General features: G+C 36.3%; 4 protein-coding genes and 1 long non-coding RNA gene across 6 annotated transcripts; 1 reads left to right on the top strand and 4 right to left on the bottom strand.

The window, feature by feature from the left end:
- Positions 1–658: 658 nt before the first annotated feature.
- LOC117565719 (coiled-coil domain-containing protein 43) lies at positions 659–1,803 on the top strand. The gene is made up of 3 exons (XM_034244966.2): positions 659–961; positions 1,019–1,237; positions 1,301–1,803. The coding sequence occupies exons 1-3, from the start codon at positions 806–808 to the stop codon at positions 1,547–1,549; spliced, it is 624 nt and encodes a 207-aa protein (XP_034100857.1). The 5' UTR covers positions 659–805; the 3' UTR covers positions 1,550–1,803.
- Positions 1,792–3,140, bottom strand: LOC117565713 (pescadillo homolog). Its single transcript, XM_034244961.2, has 2 exons — positions 2,166–3,140; positions 1,792–2,103 (listed from the first exon to the last, which is right to left on the bottom strand). Exons 1-2 carry the CDS (start codon positions 2,787–2,789, stop codon positions 1,930–1,932), a joined length of 798 nt encoding a protein of 265 aa, XP_034100852.2. The 5' UTR covers positions 2,790–3,140; the 3' UTR covers positions 1,792–1,929.
- Positions 3,141–6,922: 3,782 nt separating this feature from the next.
- LOC117565679 (pineapple eye protein) lies at positions 6,923–8,994 on the bottom strand. Its single transcript, XM_034244913.2, is given in 3 exon segments — positions 6,923–7,403; positions 7,406–8,709; positions 8,764–8,994. Coding segments are annotated over 3 exon segments (1,872 nt in total). The 5' UTR covers positions 8,962–8,994; the 3' UTR covers positions 6,923–7,033.
- A 573-nt stretch (positions 8,995–9,567) lies between these two features.
- LOC117565712 (uncharacterized) lies at positions 9,568–16,187 on the bottom strand. 2 transcript variants are annotated; one of them, XR_004571904.2, is made up of 2 exons: positions 10,398–10,487; positions 9,568–10,334 (listed from the first exon to the last, which is right to left on the bottom strand). XR_004571904.2 is itself a non-coding variant. In XM_052002643.1 (2 exons), exons 1-2 carry the CDS (start codon positions 16,106–16,108, stop codon positions 9,736–9,738), a joined length of 834 nt encoding a protein of 277 aa, XP_051858603.1. In that variant the 5' UTR covers positions 16,109–16,187; the 3' UTR covers positions 9,569–9,735. The 2 variants fall into 2 exon arrangements, 1 of the variants encoding a protein (XP_051858603.1); XM_052002643.1 differs by lacking the exon at positions 10,398–10,487 and adding an exon at positions 15,874–16,187 and having other exon boundaries at positions 9,569–10,334.
- LOC127565190 (uncharacterized) lies at positions 14,244–15,558 on the bottom strand. The gene is made up of 3 exons (XR_007954589.1): positions 15,165–15,558; positions 14,360–14,678; positions 14,244–14,258 (listed from the first exon to the last, which is right to left on the bottom strand). It is a non-coding gene; the product is annotated as an uncharacterized LOC127565190 (long non-coding RNA).
- Positions 16,188–16,292: the final 105 nt, after the last annotated feature.

The raw sequence follows: 16,292 nt of genomic DNA, 5'->3' as shown, positions 1-16,292 counted from the left end.
CTATTAGAGCGCGACAAAGACGAAGATACGAAAAGAACACTTACTCACACACACGCCCGCAGACAGAGTCGAGACATACGCACACACACACACACTTTTGCTATTACGCACAAAACCGTCGTCGTCGCAATAGCATAACTATATTTTTTACCCTTAGCAACTTATAGTTGGGATTGCACTTGGAATTTGTTTATAATATAAACACTTATTGTTATTGTGGCAATAAGCCAACTGCTGCACATTATTCTATATGTTGATCCGTCTATGTATTGGCGCATGTTGCATGCGTTCTTTATATGTTGCACGTATAATTGTTACCATTTGCAACTAAAAACAATGAAATGTTTAATGAAAGACACAAACTAAATCGCAATTTCAAGTGAAAAGAACGCAGCACAAAAAATAAATAACAATAGAAATGTCTGCGCTTTGTAGCACTAAATGTTCGTTAGTCAACACTACCGGGCATTCACAACTGTTGCGCACAGCTGTGCAGCTGGTATCGATAACTACTTAAGTATCGATAGCACCCGGTGAACATAAATACAAAGCACAGCTTATACATTAAGTTTGTTTTAGTGCTAAATAATTATTAAATATAAGTTACTATATAAAGACAAATTATTCTATAGAACAAACGCGTTTATTGTTTGCATTGATGCGGCATTTTTGACAGCTGATCGATTTGCAAGATCTGGCAACGCTGCAACTTGCATGCTGTGTCAAGTTTGCTGTTGCTTTATTTTATCAGCTTTTAGTTTTGGCTGAACAACAAATTTCAAGCTGCCCGCACTGCATTTGAAAAATGAGTGAATTCGAAACGTGGCTAAATACTCAGCTGCGGCTGCTCAACACAGACGAAAGCGTCTTTGGTGCCTACATTATTGGCATACTCGAGGGCGAAGAGGAATCCCAAGAAGAAAAAATCGAGGCACTCGAAGGCATCTTAAGCGAAACTGGCGTAAGTTTGGAAATAAAGTTATTAAACTGTACAATTTCTTAACATTTTCACTTATAGAGTGCCAACATTGAGGAGCTGGTGGCGAGCATACTGCAAAAGTGGCTACAGAGTCATCCCAGCGCCGATGAGCCGCCCAAGAAAGGTCTGGACATCGATGTGAATGCTCAGCTGGCCAAGTTGCTGGAGCAACAAAAGCTACAACCCGCCGCCAAGGAGCGTGAATATACCGACGAGGAGCGTCGCATCAAGCAACAGATACTCGCGCAATATTCACAGGTTAACCACAAATTCTCAAATCCTTAAACCCATTCTTAAAAGCTTATTTTAACTTATTTGTAGACTGCTGTCAGCGAGGAGGAGGACGACGATTCGGATGGCGAGGGCATTGAGCCAAGTGGCTCTGGCGGCATTATGGCCAATACAAACAAGGCGGATGTAGCGAACCTGGCGAAGGAGAAGCGAGAGCAAGCGCGCCTCGAGAGTGCGGCCAAAAAGCAAAAGGATAAAGAGGATCGCGAAAAGCAGAAGCAATTGCGTGAGGAGAAAAAAGAGAAACGCAAAACAGTCAAAGGCGAACGTCGTCGGTAACCGCAGCTGGCAGGCTAAACTCTGCAAACCGTCCGGCATCCAAAAATCAAGCAGCATACATGCATATATAGTACTATATAGTATAATTCGCTTAGCTGCCGTGCTAATTAAATGCAACAGATTCATTAAATTTGGCTGCCAACTAAGCAAATTATACGTATGCATGCAATTCAAATGATTGTTGACACACATTATTATTATTATTATAGTTAACGTCCCGCCCTCGAAAAAAATTACTGTGCAAATGCGCGATTTTTAATTTGATATTGAAATTGTTTTCACTAAACATTAAATTTGAAAATCGTTTTCAACTTTTAAAATACTAATAATAATACTAAGTTAACGCTAGGAATTGTTGTGTGCTTAAACAAACTCGAAAGTTAATTAGTTGTTGCCGCCGCCTCATCAGCCACGTGTTGTGTCGCCTGCAGCTCCAGCGACAACTTTTTAATAGCCTCTAAATCAGCCAGTTGAATGCGTCGATTATTCGGATCCAAACAATTCACTTTAACGGTCACAAAGTCACCTATGTGCTGCTCATCCCAGCTGGAGTACTGTTTAAGAAATTGCATTTATATATTAAAGATATTAAGGAAGAAGTGATACACAAACTTACCACTGAGCTGGAGGTGAAGAGCAGCTGCTGTTCCGCATCCTGTGTGGTCTTGACCCTCAAATACTTTTGCAACAGCTTCGTTTGCTCATCCTTGCGCCACAGACACAGACGTGCATTCTGCAGCCAATCCTTGGCACACAATTCACGCTTGTTGATTAGCAAATCCAGCTGCGTCAGTTTCACTGCAAACTGCTTCTTTGGCGGCAGACTCTGAGGACGTTTGTTGGTTGAGGTGCTCGCAGCTGGCGACTCGATATCATCCTCATCGCTGTGCTCTGTATCCAAATCATCCTCATCCTCCTCCTCGTCGCCATCCAAAAAGTCGTCAGCGGACTCGAAGTCATCATCATCGCTCACCTTGGAAGCTGCCACAGCAGCAGCTGCCGCAGCCGCTGCTGCTGCTGCAGCCGCTGCAGCAATCGCACGTCTCTTGGCCTTGAATGCCGTTGAAGCGCTGGACTTGCGTTTGCGGCCACCGCCAGCTTCGGATTGTTTGGTTTGCGGCTTCTTGTTGTTGTTATTGGGTCGCCAATCCTCCTCGGAATCGTCGTCGTCGGGACTATAGTCCTCCTCATCTGAATCCAAATCAAATGTGGTGGTCACCAGCTCAGTGCGACTTCGCATTTTAGCAAAACTTCACTACAACTATCTAACAAGCTGTTAAGCACTCTTTTTTTTTGCTGACTGCAAAAATTTGTTGTTCGATGTTGTTGACTTGAGGAAGTCAGCAGCAAAATCACATCCTCGCAACCGTTTCGTTGTCCTGCACGAGGGTTGTTTGCGTCTCCGTTGACTCTCAGCTTCTGGTGATAACTTTGATTGTACCTGCGAAAGCTTTGCTTCCCTTCGTTAGTGACAGTGTTGCATTCGTTAGGGGGTTTTTCTTTTACCCCTGCAGTGCAAAGAGCTTTTTTTGCATACCCCAATTTCCTGATTTGCTCGAAGTGTTGAGCTTAAAAGCTCTGTCATTGAACAAAGCATCATTGACATCTGATTAGCGAAGGGGTTGTAATGCAATTACTGAGTGATTGAGAATCAAAGGAGTAGGGTAATACATTACTCTTATTTATTTTTGAAGATAAAATCCATTTTAAAACTCAACTAACTTTTAGATAGCGTTACCTGAACTTTTTATACCCATAGGGCAGAAGGGTATTATAACTTTATGCCGGTAGGAAATGTATGTAAACGGTATAAGGAGGCATCTCCGAACCCATAAAGTATATATATTCTTGATCAGCGTCAACAGCCGAGACGATCTAGCCATGTCCGTCTGTCTGTCCGTCTGTCCGTGTGAACACCTAGATCTCAGAGACTATAATAGTTAGAGCTATAATTTTTTTTTTCGACAGCATTTGTTATGTTTGCACACAGATCAAGTTTTCAATTACAAACGTAATTTTAAAGCTAGAGCTGGAATTTTGGTATATACAATAATAACGAAGTAATTGTGATTCCTAAAAATTTGGTTGCGATCAGATAAAAATTGTGGAAGTTATTAAAGAAATACTTTTGGGTAAAAACGCCTACTTACTAAGGGTCTAATTTGCTTTGGCTGACAATCTGGTATATTATGCCATCTATGGTATATTTTGAATATAGCAACAAAACTGCAGAATTTATGTTTAGATAAGAAACGAATATGTGAAGATTATTTCTGAAATTACATTAATATTCAAGGTTCGACTAAAAGGATATATACAGGAGAATCATAAGTTTACTGACTTTTAAATATTTGCTTCTCTATTGAAAGCGTCTAAAGACTTAAAATGCAATAAAAACTGATCTATTTCCATTCAAAAAATAAATCGCTGCATTAATTAGTCGATCATTTTATTTTTCAGAACGCAATTTCTTAATGCACCAATTATATATAAATGATTACATAATTGAGTCAAATATGGGAATTTCAACTTTTCAGTTTATCACTTCATCGCTTCTTTGGGGCGAATTAGCATCTTAACTTCTTTAATTTTAGCGCCCCAAAAATCTGGATGTCGCTCATATGGTGCATTTAAAGGACTGCATAAGAAACAACAAAAATCTATAATTATGTGTATTCCTTCGTAAATAAAAATTTGCTATATTTACCCACTAAAACAATCGTGGTACCACCAGCCACTTTTATTCCAGCGTGCGCAATTATGATCATCATCTTTGTCGTTGTCGTGATCGAATGTTGAGAATTTCATGTTTCTAGAGGTTCTCATGCCATCTCCAATTTCACCAGTTCTACTGAATTTACCCAAACTCAGTGCATATCCATTATCTTCATCTGATATTTTGAAGTCGTCATAACGAGCGTTGTAGGTTCTTCCATCCCAAGCAACCAAATGTATGTTAAGTTCGAAACGCTGCAAGCTCGTGATACGATGGATTTTCTCTAATCCAAGAAAGAAATCACTTCCAAAAGAACCGAAACCTTTGCGAAACGTTGCCCAATCCCTAAAGAAACTCTCATTTCCCCTAACTCTTTGTTGTATTACAATCCATCCAGGTCCAGCTAACTGACTATCGCACAAAACATTAAATAAACCTATGTTAGAGACATTGAGTTGATGAATTCCTGGATTTTCACAGAAAGGGATGCATGTGGAACTTAATTTATCAAGTTCAGATTGACATAACTGATTATCCTTTACTTTATCTATTAGCTTAGTTTCATTTTCTTTTATTTTCAATTGAATATTTTTCTGTTCTTCTCTAATGTTCTCTGATGTCATATTTAATTCGTTGTTTTCTGAACGACATAACTGAATATCTTTTTCATGCTTTATTATTAAAGATTTACTCTTCCCTAATTCCAACTCAAGTGCTTTCTGATGCTCTGTGTTATTCTTAATATTCTCACTAAATCTCTTTATCTCTTCATCTTTTTCAATTAATCTAGAATTAAGATATTTTAATTGAACTTGACAATTTTCTAAGTTGGTGGATTTATCTGTTAGTTGTTCTTTTAAATTAAGAATAATATTTTGTTGTGAATTAATTTCATATTCAGATTTATCAACTTTATTTTGACACAATTGCAAATCGTTTTCCCCTTTGATTACTTTGTTTTTATACTCATTTAATAGATCTGCCTCCTTCATGAATGTTTCATGAATTCTTACAATTTCATGATATTTTTCCATAAGATCAGAATTTAATTCACTTATCTGCTTTTCCTTAGTTTCACTTTGTTCTAACTTATTTCTGAGCTGCCTAATAATATCGAGCAAAGGCTTTACAGTTTTTTGGTCTGATTCACACGTCTGATAGGAAGAAAAGGTATACACTTTAATCACTCTTTATTCTTCTTAGTATTATGTCTTTGATCTCACTTCATCTCCAGTTGTTGTAGCCACCAAGAATATTTGAAGGACCATCAGTAACAAAACTCCGTTAAATTTTATTCTCCACATTTTAAATGTTTCGACTGCCCGCAAACAAAATGAATTTGGAACTGAATTTCGTTATTTCGTTAAAGTCATTGAATGTCTGAAGCGGATGCGGATTCTGCTCAATAGATCTGAACGAGTTAAGTACTGATAACCTAGAGTCTCGGCCTAGATTCTCTTTCGGAAGAAGAGATTTTCAATGTCGGATGAGAAGACATTTCAATGTCGTATGATCGTCTGTAATTTTTTCTGCTCAATAGGTTCTGTTCTGTTTGCTCCAAGCAGCTTCTTCTTGAAGACCCATCGACAACAACATTGTTTTCAATTTCTTTCAGTCGCGTGTTGACAGTGGGGTCAATCTACGAAGTACTCGAAATTGTGCTCGAATACTTTCGAAACGACAATGGGACTGAGTTTTTATTAATATACATATATGCTGACAACTATTTGATTAGCAAATTTAAAAACAACTTGATTAAATTAATAAGAGTATAATTGATTTTTTATACCCGCTACCCATAGAGAGAAGGGTATTATAACTTTGTGCCAGCAGGAATTGGATGTAGCAGATAGAAGGATGCATCTCCGACCCTATAAAGTATATATATTCTTGATCAGCGTCAAAAGCCGAGGCGATCTAGGCATGTCCGTCTGTTTGTATGAAACACTGGCTCTTAGAGACTATAAGAGATAGAGCTTTAATTTTTTTCGACAGCATTTGTTACGTTTGCACGCAGATCAAGTTTGTTTCCGCCCCCGCTAATCTAAAAAATCGAATGAAAAGCGTAAAGCTAGAGTTGCGAATCTTGGTGTATACAATAATAACCATAATAGTTATGATTCCTTAAAATTTGGTTGCGATCAGATAAAAATTGTAGAAGTTATTAAAAAAATTCTTTTGTATGGGCAAAAACGCCTACTTATTAGGGGTCTTGTTGCTTTGGCCGACAATCTGGTATATTGTGCCGTCTATGGTATATTTTAAATATGGTACTATATCTATATAACAAATATACCATTTGGTATATTTTGAAAAAATACCGCAACAAATTGCTTTTATTCAAAATGGGTAGCGGGTATCTCACTGTCGAGCACCCTCGACTGTAACTTTCTTACTTGTTTTATATTTATTTTAGTCAAATATGGGTTTATATTAAATATATTTCCAATTGCCGATGAGATTCTTTATTATAATAAATTAATCATATTAATACCTCAAATAGCAAATAACTAGCAATATTTATTCAATTCTTAAGGCCAAAAAGATGAATTGAAATCATTATTTTAAATTAATATTATTTTTTTTGTAATTATTTTGTTTAGTTTATAAACTTTTGAAATAAATAATATGTTCACAGGAGAAATTCAGAAAAGCAAAGCAAAAGCGAATTTTTGTAAAAAAAAAAATATTTGCAATATTACTAACGATGTTCGATTAACTTAGTTAAACGAATGAGCATTACAAATAGTCATATGCTGACAAGCACTTTAGTTTAAATTGATGACATTGCCAGCTCCTTTTACTTTGTGATCAATTTTGTCGTAGATGCCACGATTTCTATCACGTGTCCAAACATCTGACATCGTTGGCTGCAGCTGCTCCAACGCCTGCTCAGAACAATCCTGAATCCGTGCATCGTTCATGAGAAAGCGGAATGTCCAAGTGCCCACGCAGCGCTCGGGATACTGCTCCTGATAGTCATAGACCTGTAAATAGAAGTGTTCACCATGTGTGAAGCTCTTGCGGAGTAAAAGCGGCGGTTGTGGCAAACGGAATTCAATCTTCTGCGAATCCGGTAGATCAATCACCATTGCCTCAACAGCAACTTCAGCCTCAGCTGCAGGTGTTGGTGTTGATATTAATGCCTCAACAGCAGGTGTTGGTGTTTCAATAGCAACTTCAGGTGTTGGTGGCGGTTGCGCAAACGGAATTCAATCTTCTGCGAATCCGGCATTTCAATCACCATTGCCTCAACAGCAACTTCAGCCTCAACAGCAGGTGTTGGTGTTTCAACAGCATCTTCACATGTTGGTGTTGATGTTTCAACAGCAACTTCAGCTGCAGGTGTTAGTGTTTGTGTTGGTGTTTCAACAGCATCTTCACATGTTGGTGTTGGTGTTTCAATAGCAACTTCAGGTGTTGGTGTTGGTGTCTGTGTTTCAAGAGCAATTTCATTTGTTGGTGTTGGTGTTTCGTTTGGTTCTGAGATCGTCGATTTGCGAAGTTGCGAGGCAATAACTGTTACAATGCTGGCCTCAGTGGAGCAGCTCTCCTCGTCTGTGGCATGAAGCGCCTCGTCATCCGATGCTAGCGATGGCGAATTCTTGGACAAATATAATGTGGTATCCAATTGACTCGTGGTATTTGTTTGCTCCTTGTTGCTTTTTTGTGAATTTTGCTCTTTGTTTCTGTCTTTTGATTTCTGCATCTTCGCTTCGATTACTTTGCATAATTCGCATTTGAAATCTTTAGCACCATCCTTCCGGCACTTGAAATGCGAACCATAGGCAGCGCATGTAATGCACAACTGGATGTTCCAGTTATAGGTCTTACTGTAACTTCTACCCTTAGGACACAAACATTCCGCTTCATCACAATGCAAGGGCTTTGAATGCAATTCGCTATATGCATTCTTCTGTAGCTCCCAGGTAGCATCGCGATCTGGCACAAAGACCGACTGCAGTTTAATCGTCTCGTGGAATTTCACATCGCGACACCACAGACAACGCAAATAGTAGCCGGATGAATAAGCATAGCGTCGCATGCAGACCTTGTGGGCAAATCCCTTGCGACAACAGTCGCCATACACCACCTTGGACAATATAAACACACGGATACTGTCAAAGCAAATGTCGCAACGTAGATTTTTGAAAACTGACTGTGGCGCCGCCATCAGTTGCTTTTGATATTTGTCGCGTGGTGCACAATCTTTACAATAGCTGCGAAAGTCATCACGGAAATAGTTAACACAATGACTTTCCATGCCGCACGCCAAATGGAAGATTTCATGACACTTGTGGCACTCTACGCTGGCGCCTGGCCCAAGGCAATAGAAGCATTTGCGTAGTTGTGCCGCTTGGATCTCTTTGCGTATGTCGCGTATCATGAAACCGAGTATTCCACTGGTGTCGCCGCCATGTTGTGGCAAATGTGTTGAGAGCATCTGCAAAGCGAGAAATATTTTAATTGCTGTTCATCAAAGATTTGCTGTCCTTACCAAACAAAAATAATGCACTGTGATTTTACATCTGGTCATCCACTCTCCGTACATGTAAACATCGTCATCTTCGCTTCCCTCATCTGTTTTATTACAAATATCACATTTACGCATTGTTTTCGAATTAAATTTGTCGGCCAATTTGTCGATACGCGCCCATTGATACTTGTCAGCTGCGATAACTTTGGTATCGAACATATCGAGTAGATTTTTTCGATTATCGAGCCAATAACGACTAAATGTTCCATCCCTGCAATTATTTGAATGGGGTTATTTTTAATTTGCACTTCAAAACTAGTAAATCGTATTAAATAAATTTAGTATTATTTTTAATTTATATTTAAAAATATATTAATGTTAAGTTTAAACCAGAATCCACAACTATTTTACTACATTTAACAAAAGCTTTAAAAATGATTCCAAAAATAATAATTTTCCATAAATAAAATATGAGTGTTTTCCATAATTTGTTTGCATTTTTGTGTTTAAATTTTATTAAATCTAAAATTCTTCATTAGATACTTATTTTAGTTAGTTCCTTTTTTTATAATTTAACGATAAATATAAATCTAATATTTACATTTAAATTCCAAAGCTTTTAAAGTATCTGAGATTATTGACTGCCAAAGAATGTGTCCGTCCAGTCTCATTTTTTTATAGGCACATCAATTTTTTAAATACATAAATGTAATTATTTGGTAATATCATAACACTTCAGGTTTAACATATATGAATTAGTGTAGATAGATATATTTTGATGATACCAAGCCTCATAAAAACTTGAGTTAAACAAAATACACACATTTCTCAAATAAATAAATCAGGTAACATAAGATTAAATTAATTTAAAAATTACATCTGCTTCTAATCATAAGCTGTCAGAACTTAACAATTTATAGAAATGAAATTAAGAAAATAATGTCTATAAAAGCTTAAGCATAAAATATAAAATATCTCTTTTTAATGATCTTGTCACGTGGCAGGCTTTGAAAGTTTTTTATCTCCAATGGATTTCTTGTGTGTCAAGTTTCGTAATTGTTTTTGTGTTTTAGCCGTGGCTGCAACAATTGTTGTCTTCAAGAGACGCTGTCGAAACTCTTCCATTCGATTTGCACTTAATTCGAGAGGAATTGTTGGACTATTACAATTACTGTGAGCAGACTGAAGATCTCGACGACGTTGTCGCAGCCTCCGCATCCGCTGAGCAGCTTCTGTTTCTGAAGGCAGCTTGGCAGCAACTCTTTGACGATTAGTAAGCTTTTTAGCTCTATGAAATGAGTCCACATCCATGAGACGCTGCTCAAGCTCACGTCTCAGTTGACTGCTTGGCGTGCCACAATCATTAGAATCACTAGAAGAGTTGCCTGCTGACTTCTCCAAGTTCATGAGACGCTGTCGCAGCTCCCGCATGTGCTGGGCATTCGAAATGCTTTTTGTTTGGTAACTCCAAGGATGGCTTTGATGCTTATCCAGTTGCAAAATGCGTTGATGAAAGTTTCGCACAATTTCACGTCGATTTTGAGATTTACCGGACTTTCCAGATGCCTCCTCAGGCAATTTGCATGCACTTTCTGTAAATCACAAGAAATTAGTTTTAAAATTCAAATTTTAGGCTAGGTGCACACGATGCAAACAATTTGCAGCAAAAGTTTGCACAAATATTGTAAGAAAATTTCTTGCTTCACTCAATTTTCGTTTTGCACGCAAACTTTTCATTTGCAAGTTCTTTTGTTTTTGTAAAAGACATGGAATAACGACATGTTTTTGTAAAAGACATCATAAAAAAGTGAGATTAGAGTCTCACAAAGAAAGTGTGGGATGAATGAATTGGATTTCCAATAGAAATGAAAATGGAACCTTTGAAAAGAAACCATTACAATTTGTTTCGCATGTCAGTCAGTGATTTCAATTTGATATAAGAACAAGTAAGAAAGCTACAGTCGAGTGTACTCGACTGTAAAGATACCCGCTACCCATTTTAAATAAAAGCTAAATATTGCGGTATTATTCTCAAAATATACCGAAAATACTACAAAAATACTAACAATAGTACCGCATTCAAAAAATACCATACTCGGCACAATATACCAGATTGTCAGTTAAAGCAACTAAGACCCCTGGTAGCTAGGCATTTTTGTCTAGAGAGACTATAAGAGATAAAGCTATAATTTTTTTTCGACAGCATTTGTTATGTTTGCACGCAGATCAAGTTTGTTTCAAATGTTTGCCACGCCCACTCCCGCCACATCAAATTAACAAAAAGCGTAATTTTAAAGATAGAGCTTCGGTACATACAATTCCAACTATAGTAATTGTCATCCCTGAAAATTTGGTTGCGATCAGATCAAAATTGTAGAAGTGATTAAAGAAAAACTTTTGTATGGGCAGAAACGCCTGCTATGTATGTATTGTATGAATGTGTACAACAATTGCTCGTGTCTTAGATGCTTAGATGCTTTTTTATGGTTTATATTTTTTCTTTTTCTTTCAAGCTTACTGACAGAAGTAAGTAAGTAACTAAGCGCGCATTGACTTTGATGATTGTCTTAGATGGCTAGAGTTAAATAGCACCTGCATAATGGCTGTGTTGGCTTGAAAGGTTGCAATCCCAGCATAAGGTTAAGGTTTTCGGGTTCAAATCCCGATCGAAAATACATCCACATCTTTTTTTTTTTTTTTTTTTAATATTTTGAGATTATTATCGCAATATGTTCTTCCGACATTGAAATCTCTTCTTCCGACAGAGAATCTAGGCCAAGACTCTAGGTTATCATTACTTGACCTCTCCCGTTCATCCGCTTCAGATTTTCAATAACTTTAACGAAATAACGAAATTCAGTTCCAAATTCATTTTGTTTGCGGGCAGTCGAAACATTTAAAATGTGCAGAATAAAATTTTGCGGAGTTTTGTTACTGATGGTCCTTCAAATATTCTTGGTGGCTACAACAACTGGAGATGAGGTGAGATCAAAGACAAAATACTAAGAAGAATAAAGAGTGATTAATGTGTATACGTTTTCTTCCTATCAGACGTATGAATCAGACCAAAAAACTGTAAAGCCTATGCTCGATATTATTAGGCAGCTCAGAAATAAGTTAGAACAAAGTGAAACTAAGGAAAAGCAGATAAGTGAATTAAATTCTGATCTTATGGAAAAATATCATGAAATTGTAAGAATTCATGAAACATTCAAGAAGGAGGCAGATCTATTAAATGAGTATAAAAACAAAGTAATCAAAGGGGAAAACGATTTGCAATTGTGTCAAAATAAAGTTGATGAATCTGAATCTGAAATTAATTCACAACAAAATATTATTCTTAAATTAAAAGAACAACTAACAGATAAATCCACCAACTTAGAAAATTGTCAAGTTCAATTAAAACCTCTTAATTCTAGATTAATTGAAAAAGATGAAAAGATAAAGAGATTTAGTGAGAATATTAAGAATAACACAGAACATCAGAAAACACTTGAATTGGAATTAGAGAAGAGTAATTCTATATTAATAAAGCATGAAAATGTTATTCAGTTATGTCGTTCAGAAATCAACGAATTAAATAACAATAGAGAAGAACAGAAAAAGATTCAATTGAAATTATCAGAAAGTGAAACTAAGCTAATAGATAAAGTAAAAGAAAATCAGTTATGTCAATCTGAACTTGATATATTAACTCCCACAACATGCATCCCTTTCGGTGAAAATCCAGGAGTTCATCAACTCAAGGTGTCTGGCATAGGTTTATTCAATGTTTTGTGCGATAGTCAGTTAGCTGGACCTGGATGGATTGTAATACAACAACGAGTTGGGGGAATTGAGAGTTTCCAAAGGGATTGGGCAACGTATCGCAAAGGTTTCGGTTCTTTTGAAAGTGATTTCTTTCTCGGATTAGAGAAAATACATCGTATCACGAGCGCAGCGTTTCGAACTTTACATACATTTGGTTGCTCGGAATGGAAGTACCTACAATCTTCGTTATGACGACTTCAAAATATCTGATGAAGATAATGGATATTCACTGAGTTTGGGTAAATTCAATGGAACTGTTAATGAGGATGCCATGAGATACTCTGAAAACATGAAATTCACAACATTCGATCACGACAACGACATCGATGATTATGAGAATTGCGCAGTCTGGTTTCAAAGTGGCTGGTGGTACAACGATTGTTCTTATTGGTAAATATTGCAAATTTTTATTTTCGAACGAATATACATAATTATAGATTTTTTTTGTTTCTTATGTAGTTATTATAATGCACGAGATTCATGTTGGTGGCACAATTGGTACACTTCACTTAATGAAGTTAAGATGTTAATTCGCCCCAAAGAAGAGATGAAGTGATAAACTGAAAAGCTGAAATTCCCATATTTGACTCAATTATGTAATCATTTATATATTGTATATATATTATTGCGTTCTAAAAAATAAAACGATCGACTATTTAATGCAGCGATTTATTTTTTGAATGGAAATAGATCAGTTTGTATTGCATTTTAAGTCTCTAGAGGCTTTCAATAGAGATGCAAATACTTAAAAGTCAGTAAACTTATGATTATCCTGTATATATCCTTTCAGTCGAACCTTGAATATTGATGTAATTTAGGAAATGATCTACACATATTCGTTTCTTATCTAAACATAAATGATGGAGTTTTGTTAATAATAATACATGCAAAATTTTGTTTTTGCAACATCAGTTGATGAAAAGGTAATAATAATTACACAAAGCAGTGTATTATAGTGGGTGCTATAGGTGTATTTATTTTCTTCTTGTTAGACTGATGAATTCGATCAACAAATGCAAGTAAGAAAGCTACAGTCGAGTGTGCTCGACTGTGAGATACCCGCTACCCATTTTGCGGTATTATTCTCAAAACATACCAATTATACTACAAAAATACTAAAAATATATTTTAAGGTATTATTAAAATATACAAAATATACTAAAAATACTAAAAATATACCAAATGGTATATTTGGTTTATCTATATAGTACCGCATTCAAAATATACCATAGACGGCACAATATACCAGATTGTCGGCCAAAGCAAATTAGACCCCTAGTACGTAGGCGTTTTTGCCCAAAAGTATTTTTTTAATCACTTCTACAATTTTTATCTGATCGCAACCAAATTTTCAGGAATCACAATTACTATCGTTATTATTGTATATACCAAAATTCCAGCTCCAGATATGCCTCCTTATACCTGTTACATACTATACATTTCCTGCCGGCTCAAAGTTATAATACCCTTATACCCTATGGGTAGCGGGTATAAAAAGTAAAAAACTATATAACTAAACACGACACTGTAAAGCGTCGTGCGATTCCACCAAATGAGCTATTAGCCCTGACATTGCATTTTTTAGCCACGGGTATGTATTAAATATAATTAACATTTTTATGAACTTTTAATTAATATGTTTATTGATGTAACTACATTTTTTAGAAGTGATTCATATCATTCTGTGATGTTTCTTTGTCGCATTCCTGTGAGCACGGTTGCAAGCATTGTGCCGGAGTGAATGAATGCCCAAAAAGGGAATATCTTAAAGTATGTATGTAAATTTTATATGCATTTACCATTTTACCGTCGGAAAAGGCAAGAACTGGAGAGTTGGTAGATGAGTACACGATATTAGGCGTGGATCAAGTAAAAGTGTCCTCGCTATCAATTTCCGATACTTCCAAAATAGCTCTTTGAATTTTTCTGCGAAGCAGAAGTCTATTTTGATGTGATTTCAACAATCTGAGCTCAGATGCAACGAAATCACCGAACACCTGATGATCATCCGCTGGTTTATCGAGTAAAGTGCTTGCCTTTTTAAAATGCTGATCTTCGTCCTTAAATTCTATCACATAACGTTTTCTTTTTTTTGTTTTGGATGTACTTGGTACGTCATCTGTCATCTGTAAAACACGTAGATATGAAAGATCCGTCTAACAGTGGTAGTAACTACTTCAACTTTAAGTGTTAGCAGACGAAAACTATAAAACTACTTCGATGTTGGAGGCATAGGAAAAATTTCTGATGGAGGAATTTTTAAAGCATGTAGTCTATCATATACGTTACAGAATAATGAAAAGTGGTAGAAAGTGTATTTGGCATAATGGAAAATTGATTTTGTGCTTTAAGAAGGCCATTGGAACTTGGGCCAGAAAACTGGTTGATGTTTAAGAAAGTGTCAAAACAAAAATATCCTCCGAATGGAACACTCGAAAATGAAGTTGATGGAAAAGTGAAGCTGAAGAAGAAACTGCATACCAAATTGGTATTACCAATTCAAAGAAATACGCAAAACTCTACTCAAGCAAAAGATATATGTGAAGAATTTAAAAATGCTTTTGTTTCGCTTGATGGTGAAGTGTCAAGTGTCAATAAATTGTATTACTTACCAATTTTTGAATTTCATAATTATTTCCGTCGTCATTTTGAATGAATTTAAGTGCATCGAAAAACTCCCATTTACTGGTATAGTTGTCCGATGTACCCTGGCCACACTTTTTTTGCTTCACTCTGCGCACCTCTTGCAAAAATTGAGTGCGCAAATGATGAATTTTTGTTTTTATTTCATCTTTACTTTTGTCTAATTTTTCAGCAATTTCACGATAAGCATTTTGCTTTTTATGCTTATTTTTATAGTCTACTGACGAGGCATCCCATAAAACAGAATGATTCTCGTAAAATTCAATTAATTTTATCGTTTTCTCGCGATCCCACATGTTGCTTTGCTTGCTGCAATATTGCGACTGAAAGCAAACAGCACATGCAAACAAGCAAGCAACTGACGCAACCAAGATAACGTCAAAATAATGTATACAGGCAACAAGCAAAAAATATTGCAAGTTCTTTATTTGCAACAAAATCGTTTCACTCGCGTTTATATCAGCAATCAACTTGCTGCAATCAAAGTTGCATGTATTTATAAAGTTTATACTACATATAAACACAAGTGAAATTGCAATCAAATTTGCACGTATAAACTCGATTGAAACCATTTTGCTGCAACGAAGAACTTGCAAAACAAAAACAAATTGCAAATTATTTTCAACTTGCTGCAAATTGTTTGCATCGTGTGTACCTCGCTTAAGAATTATGAATTACCCTTATCAAAAGTCTCCACTTCCACTTCCTTTTCTATATTGTACAAATTTTCCTCTAGTTTTATGGGTCCAATGTCAATTTCTGTCCACAGTTTGTCTGTTGTTGTTTCCTCCGCAGGCTCTGTTTTTATAACACTCATTTTGTGGCTGTCGCACTGCTCCTTCTCTTCAACGTGCTCCTTATTCTCATTTTTTATACAGCTTACATCCACAGTAAGCTGATGCAAACCAGCCATTGTTTATATTGTTAGTTCTTCTTAATAAATGCAACTTGTTGTGACTGAAGAACAGCTGATTTTGTTCGCTCAAATAAGTGAACTAAACTGCGAACGGATTCGTTCTATTGGTTTCTTTGGAGCGTTCATGTGAACCAGCGGCTTAGAGAACTGGATAAAAACTATAATATGGCAACCCTTATGC

Source organism: Drosophila albomicans, chromosome 2L (assembly GCF_009650485.2).
Source record: "Drosophila albomicans strain 15112-1751.03 chromosome 2L, ASM965048v2, whole genome shotgun sequence".
NCBI lineage: Eukaryota > Metazoa > Arthropoda > Insecta > Diptera > Drosophilidae > Drosophila > Drosophila albomicans.
Note: the sequence above shows the minus strand (reverse complement) of the source record. Positions and strands in the feature narration are given on the sequence as shown.